Raw genomic sequence first — 7,500 nt, forward strand, 5'->3', positions numbered from 1 at the left:
CCTCCCCAAGGGACCGCCGTTACCCAATATACCCGTGCAGCGGAGGTGAGGTCACATGACAAGAGATGAGATCATTGAGATGATGGGGGGCGGGGGGGTTTGGTGTGGGGGTGTTCCGGTGAGAGAGAGACGGCGAGGCGAGAGTAGTGAGAGAGGAGACAGTGATGTCATGACTGTCTGCAGAGGTGACTGGGGGAGATCATGAAGCAGGAGTGAGAACAGCAACACTAGTGTGTGTGTGTGTGTGCGTGTGTGTGTGTACGTGTGTGTGTGTGTGTGTGTGTGTGTGTGTGTGTGTGTATGCGTGTGCGTGCGTGTGAGTGTGTGTGTGTGTGTGTGTGTGTGTGTGTGTGTGTGTGTGTGTGTGTGATTGTTTGTTTGTGTGAGTTTGTTTGAGTATATGTGTTTGTGTGTGTGTGTGTGTTTGTATGAGTGACTGTGTGAGTGAGTGAGTGTGTGGGTTTGGACGAGTGAGTATGTGTGTATGTGACAGAGAAAGACATAGTTGGTGAGTGTGTGTGTGTATGTGTGTCACTGAAGATAAAAAGTGGGATAAGGTCGCTGATGCCAGTATTTGGGCATATGGGAATACTAAGCTCTGGCAGACAGCCGCGTCAGTCTTTGGCTAAGCCAGAGGAAGATGCTGAGGATGGTCCCCTGTTCTAGCACTTAATGATATGTACGTAATAGACTGATGAAACTGTTTAAAGTCTCAAAGTAATGTAGCGCGTGCTATGATGCATATGTTTTGCTAGTTTCTGCTGCAAGCCTAGACGGTTCATTATTTAAATTTTTTTAGTCTGTCAGCAGGATTACGTAAAACAAATACTTGGCCGATTTTCATGAAACTTGGTGGAGGGGTGAAGCATGGGCTAAGGAAGAACGCCCGTCGATTGTTGAGTAAATCCGAATCATAGGACGGATCCGCAAATCATTTTTCGCTTTCATCAACATTGCGATAGGGCATCTGGCCTTGGAGGAAGTCCTCACTTTCTGAGTGCCCTTCTCGTTCATTTTCTTGTTCAGATAGTGGGACTGTTTCTGATGTGAGTGCCCAGCCTCTCATTGTGGTCAGGAAGAAGTCGATGTGGATTGGATGCATCTACAGTCCCATGTGGCGCAAGCTTTATCCCAGAGACGGGGCCGCTTCGACCAGACTCTCTGCTGCTAAGAGAGCTTTAATGATGATTGGCGGTGGTGATGACGATGATGAGTGTCACGACTATGAGGACATAATGATGTTAGATTATCGGGGGTTGAGTGCTGAGAGAGAGACAGATTGAGTCAATGGGTGATAGAGAGACACAGAAAACAGAGAGAGAGAGAGAGAGAGAACCTACTTTTCCCTAAGGAAATATACAAACATTATGCACACATACATATGTGGTCTCTACCTCTCTCTCTCTCTCCCACACGCACACACATATTCTCTCTCTCTCTCACACACACACACACACACACATACTCTTTCTCTCTCTCTCTCTCACACACACTCTCTATCTTTCTCTCTCTCTCTCACTTACTCACTCCATCTCCATCTGTTCCTACTTCCAGGCCAGGAGACCTAAGTCAGTTAGGGTCCATCTGTTGGTCATGTTACCCTGATGGTACTACAAACCAGGGGAGTTAAATATACCTCTGTGTGTGTGTGTGTGTGTTTGTGTTTGTGTGTGTGTGTGTGTGTGTGTGTGTGTGTGTGTGTGTCTGTGTCTGTGTCTGTGTCTGTGTCAGTGTATCTGTATCTGTATGTTTTTTTTGTTGTTTTGTCACTCACATGGTCATGGAAATCCGGGGAAAAGGTTTAGAGACTGAAATGTTCTTGCCTTTCCAGAAGGTTCCCTGCAGCGAGGCTCTTGAGCTCTTGAAGGAGAACCACAGGCTCAATGCTGGTGTTCCAACTACATTGACTACATTAAAGTAAACGTAGATCTGTGTTTATTGCCATGTTTCGTGCTTGTAGAACAGGTCATCTACGTCTAAGGTGTGTCCTTTGAGGGCAGGTTACCCAGTATACTTTTTAATAAGTGAGGTTTATTGAAAAGTGTACAGTAACGTTTGACCATAACCTCCTTCTGGCAAATAGAAGCGATACACAGATGTAATCTTTACACCCACACACAGTCCCACAGGGCAAAGAGGTATGCTGAGATGTGCCTGATTACTGGCCATAAACGGGTCAGAGTAAAATGACTACTTCCCCGTATCCCACTCAGTCATAGATTCAGAAACAGCAGCCTGGAGGCAAGAATGCCAGGCCGGTATTGTACGTAAATCTGAGGCCGGTCTTACTGTAGAATATCAATCAGCTGTCTTTGTTTTGTGTGCAGTGTGAGAAAGCAAGACTGAAAAATTTTTTTGTCTGAAATTGCCCATGTATAAAATCATTTCCAGAGTTATGCTGCCTCTTCCTAAGTGAGGGGGCACCAGACTTATTTTTCAGTCTGAACCTCTCTTTTCTTGTCGGAGGAGGAGGAGGAGGAGAGGGGAGGGCAGGGCAGTGGTGGTAATCCAGCCATAAAGGCCCCCCTCTGGGAGACATGGCAGTGGATAGCCTGAATAGCTGGTGAGAGAGGAGGAGAGGCGAGGGGGGAAGAGAGAGAGAGAGAGGAGTAAGATGGAGCCTCCTTTCTCAAGCCCCTCAGCAGAGCACACTGCCAGAGACTCCCCTGCTCTTTCACAAACACACACACACACACACACACACACACACACACACACACACACACACACACACACACACACACACACACACACACACACACACACACACACACACACACACACACACACACACACACACACACACACACACACACTGCCAGAGACTCCCCTGGTCTTTCCACCTCTTTGTATGCGCAGACAAAAGCCTGTTACACACACACACACGAACACAAGCACAAACACATGCACGCGCGCACACACACAGACACCCCCCCAAACACACACACACACACACACACCTACACGCACATCAGAGAGGTCAGAGAGAACTCAATTCGCTAATCTTTCCCTTGTGCCTGGTTTGTCCTGCCATGCACAAACAGACTTAGTGCCATACAAAACTCTCTGCAGAAGCTCAACAGCCTCTCACATTAAAACACACTCTTTTTCACACTGACACATAGACACACACACACACACACACACACACACACACACACAGACACACACACACACACACACACACACACACACACACACACACACACACACACACACACACACACACACACACACACACACACACACACACACACAAACACACACACACACACAAACACACACACACAAACATACACACAGAGACATCCCTTCACCATATGTAACACACACATCCTATCTGTCACCCATCAGAACCACAGCCTCTAGTGCCAGCCTGTGCTCATCGGTGCACACTGGTATCTTGGCAGTTCTATGGTCTGAGCTCAGGAGCATTCCTGCCGGGAAGCAGTTCTATCACTATAACAACCTTGGGGTCTGCTCCATCATGCAACAGGCTGTCCTGGTGGCTTCTCTTTCTCTCTCTCTCTCTCTCTCTCTCTCTCTCTCTCTCTCTCGCTCTCTCTCTTTCTCTGCATGTCTTTGGATTTGTGTGTGTGAGAGAGATTGCATGTCGCCCTAAATATCTCAGTTTTTTGCTATGCACAGTGTACCCTTCGACATGTCAATCCAGATTATGCATTGTGTGTGTCTGTCTGACTGTTTGTCTTGTTCCATGCCTGTGTGTTACGTACCCAGAAAAGAACACGAATGGGCATGTGTTTATAAACGTGTGGTGGCAGTGGACTCTAAGGGAAACCGCCCCCACAGTTAGTTCCTTAATGCCACCCTTCCACGAGCCTCAAAGTCTCTCCCCTTCAGATTCCTGCGCACAGTATGTGAGCAGAACCCAAAAGGACCCAGTAAAACACTGTACGCAGGCCCAAACAAACACTAGTCTTCTTGACAACACAATGACCCCAAAAACCCCAAAACCCAGGTGGCCTAACATCTCTTCAGATGACGGGGATGTGTACTGATGACAAGCACACAAGCCTAGTACATACCTGGACGTCTAGCGATTGTTGTTATAGACTCTGGGGATAGTGGGTGGCCAGGGTGCCATTGGAGTTGTGAGGTGCGATCTGACCGACAGAAAGCAGAATCTCTAACAGCTGCATTTCTTGCTTTTTGAAGTGGCCGTGAGGTGCTTCTGTGGTGCTGGGAGGAGGGGGGGCCAACTCACATTCCTGGCTGGAGGAAGAACCACATGATTGACCTCATAAAAACATGCATTTGGCCCACCCCACCCCCTCCCACCCCCACCCCCCTCCCACCTCAACCACGCAAAGAAAAGGTCCCGTCACATCACCGCCGGGGTTCGCGGTCGACCCCCAAATACAAGCCTCAGCTGTGGGGGGGGGCAGGGGTGCATGGCTGGTTGCCTGGAAACACAAGAGGGCCTCTTTTTGTGAGTGGGGAGGGGGGTAGGGGCAGGGTCAGATTTAAGAGCAATCATGATGATGGCACTCTCTGTGTGTATGTGTGTGTGTGTGTGTGTGTGTGTGTGTGTGTGTCTGTGTGTGTGTGTGTGTGTGTGTGTGTGTGTGTGTGTGTGTGTGTGTGTGTGTGTGTGTGTGTGTGTGTGTGTGTGTATGTATGTGTAGACACACTAAGAGGTTTCCATAGAGTTTGGGAAGAATGGTTGTCTGCAAATGAAAGTTACGAGGGGGGGAAGATAAGTCTAAAATTACTCTTCTCTGACACGCACTCACACCCGCTCACACACACAAGCAAGTAGTTTCTTGGCCGTCTCTTCTCCTTGGCTCCATCCATTCATCACTCATCTGTGTTCCTGCTTTCCTCTGTCTGCCTTCTTTCTCTCTTTCTGTCTTGACTCTCTCTATCTTTCTCTCTTTCTGTCTTGACTCTCTATCTTTCTCTCTTTCTGTCTTGACTCTCTGTATCTTTCTCGCACAGGAAAGTTTAAGCTGCTGGATCAAGACCGTGATGTCCGGGAACCGGTGCAGTATTTTGCGAGTGTGGAGGAGATTGCCGGAACGTTCCCCGACCGAGTGTTTGTAATGGAGAACATCACCTTCAGTGTAAAGGTGACCAGTGTTGAACAGTACCACACACACTTGCCTCAACAGACTGACCCGTTTTCCCTTACTGTAAAAATAGAACATGAAATCAATATCGTCATCAAATAGTCAATAAATATAATTTGGAGATTCCAACTGAAGAATATGTAAGTAATACATACAGTAAGTAATGATTTTGAAGAGCTTCCGGTGTGCTCTTTTACTGCTGTTCAAAGGTGTGCTTTTACCACAAATAACGCACATGTATGACTATCAATTATCACTATTAAAGTATGAGTACTTAGAAGTTTTAGCTGAGGGGATTAATGAGGAACAGAAGATTGGAAGAGAATCCGATTCCAGTTTGTGTGTGTATGTCAGAGGAGTTGAGTTTGGTTGTGCATGAGAGAGAGAGAAAGAAATGAGAGAGAGAGCTGGGAAGAGAAATAGAAAGTGGGGGTAGATATGTAGAACTATGTGTGTATTTAAGAAAGAAAGAAAGAGGATGGGTTGGGGGAAGGGTTTGACTGTGTGTCTGTGAGTGAGTGTTCGAGAGAGAGAGTGAGAGTGCGAGTGAGAGAGTGAAAAGGTTCCTGACCACTCTCTCTAATTGGAGAAAGAGAGAAAGAGAGACTGACGCCACATTCCTCAGCTCAGTGTTCTCAAGAGGCAACAGCTCTCTCTCTCTCTCTCTCTCTCTCTCTCTCTCTCTCTCTCTCTCTCTCTCTCTCTCACTCTCTCTCTCTCTCTCTTTCTCTCTCTTTCTCATGCTACAGCTACTTCTCAGTGGCTTTATTCCAGTATAGCTACATGGCTGAGACATAAAAAGCAATGTGCAATGCTAAATGTGTGTGTGTGTGTGACTGATTGCGTAGTGATGTGTTAATGCTTCATTGTATGCTTATAATTGCTTTATTTGTGTGTGTGTGTGTGAGTGTGGTATTGTTTAATGATGAGTACAGTCTGTTTCAAGTTATATGCACACAAAGGGCCTGTAGACAGCAAAGGTCATCAGGTCCATGCTCATCACTCAGTCTTGAAAGCTCTCGGATGCCTCAGTTAGATCGATAAGATGTGTTGGTTTTCTCCTTTGAGTTCAGTGGGGACAGTAATATGCATTCATATATGCTTGTGTGTGTGTGTGTGTGTGTGTGTGTGTGTGTGTGTAGGTTGTCTCTGGCGAGTTCAGCGAGGACAGCGAGGTGTACAACTTCACCCTGCAGGCGGGCGACGAGCTGTCTCTCATGGGCCAGGCGGAGCTCCTGTGCGTCCAGGGCGGGGGTGGTGGCGCCGGCTCCTCCTCCAGCGGCGAGCGCTCGCGTCTGGGCGCCCTGCTCCGCCGCCTGGGCAAGGCCGGTGCCCTGGGCCGCCCGGCCCGCACCAAGATGCCCTGCCTGATCTGCATGAACCACCGCACCAACGAGAGCCTGAGCTTGCCCTTCCAGTGCAAGGGCCGCTTCTGCACGCGCTCGCCGCAGGAGCTGCAGATGCAGGAGGGCGAGCACACGGTGCGCGCCATCATCGAGCGTGTGCGGCTGCCGGTCAACGTGTCGGTGCCCTCCAGGCCGCCGCGCAACCCCTACGACGTGCACGCCATCCGCGAGGGCCAGCGCTACAAGCTGCTGAGCATCATCAGCAAGACGGTGGTGCTGTGCTGCGTGCTGCGCAAGGAGGAAATGACGCCCTCGCACTTCCTGCTCCTGGCCGACATGCCGCGCTTCCGGCTGCCCGATGGCCTGCTGCGTGGCGACCCGCTCTACCAGCAGGTGGCGCTGCAGAGCGCGCTGCGCTGCCAGGCGGCGTTTGACCCGGACGGGTACTCGCGGGCGGTGCGGGAGGCGAGGACGGACCTGGGCGAGGAGTGCGTGAGCCCGCGGCGGATTCGCGTGTGTGTGCCGGGCGGGAGCGGCGAGCTGGGCCGGTCGCTGCAGAGACTGTCGCTGTGTGTGTACGGCGGCGGAGGGGGCGGGGGTATCGGAGGGGGCACCCACATGCCCGCGCACACCCTGCCGTTGTCGCACGGATGCCGGGACTCGCTGGGGGAAGCCATGTCGACGCCAACGCCGACAACCACGACGAACACAGACACGGAGGAGGAGCGGGAGTACATGACGCCTGACTGGCCAATGGAGGAGCCGCAGGAGATCCCTTACGAGGAGCTGTGGACCAATCAGAGCAGCGTGGGCGGGAGCTACAGTGGGGAGGCGGTTCCCACGATGGAAGGGGCTGGGACTAAGTTGGAACAGAACCTCATCTCCTTCCACTCTTCCTCTTCCTCTCTAGAAGGCCCCACCCACGTCACCATGGTGCAGATGGAGGCGGGCCGAGTGCCGACTCCGCCCCCTGTGCCACCCAAGTCAGAGGCAGTGAGTACAGCTTCCCACAATGCACCTGTCTAATGGCCTGATTGCCACAGCCTCTGTTCTCTCATTCACTC

General features: G+C 50.4%; 1 protein-coding gene across 1 annotated transcript in view; it reads left to right on the forward strand.

Annotated features, from left to right (window-relative positions):
• gareml (GRB2 associated, regulator of MAPK1-like) overlaps nt 1-7,500 on the forward strand; it is a gene marked incomplete at both ends in the record, with an annotated part of 19,593 nt that overhangs the window by 8,369 nt on the left and 3,724 nt on the right. Inside the window, 2 exons of the mRNA XM_080860661.1 lie at nt 4,960-5,090; nt 6,233-7,429. Of these exons, the coding sequence (XP_080716787.1) occupies nt 4,960-5,090; nt 6,233-7,429 (1,328 nt within the window). The remainder of the gene's footprint in view (nt 1-4,959; nt 5,091-6,232; nt 7,430-7,500) is intronic.

This window comes from Sprattus sprattus, assembly GCF_963457725.1.
Source record: "Sprattus sprattus genome assembly, chromosome: 2".
NCBI classification, from domain to species: domain Eukaryota; kingdom Metazoa; phylum Chordata; class Actinopteri; order Clupeiformes; family Clupeidae; genus Sprattus; species Sprattus sprattus.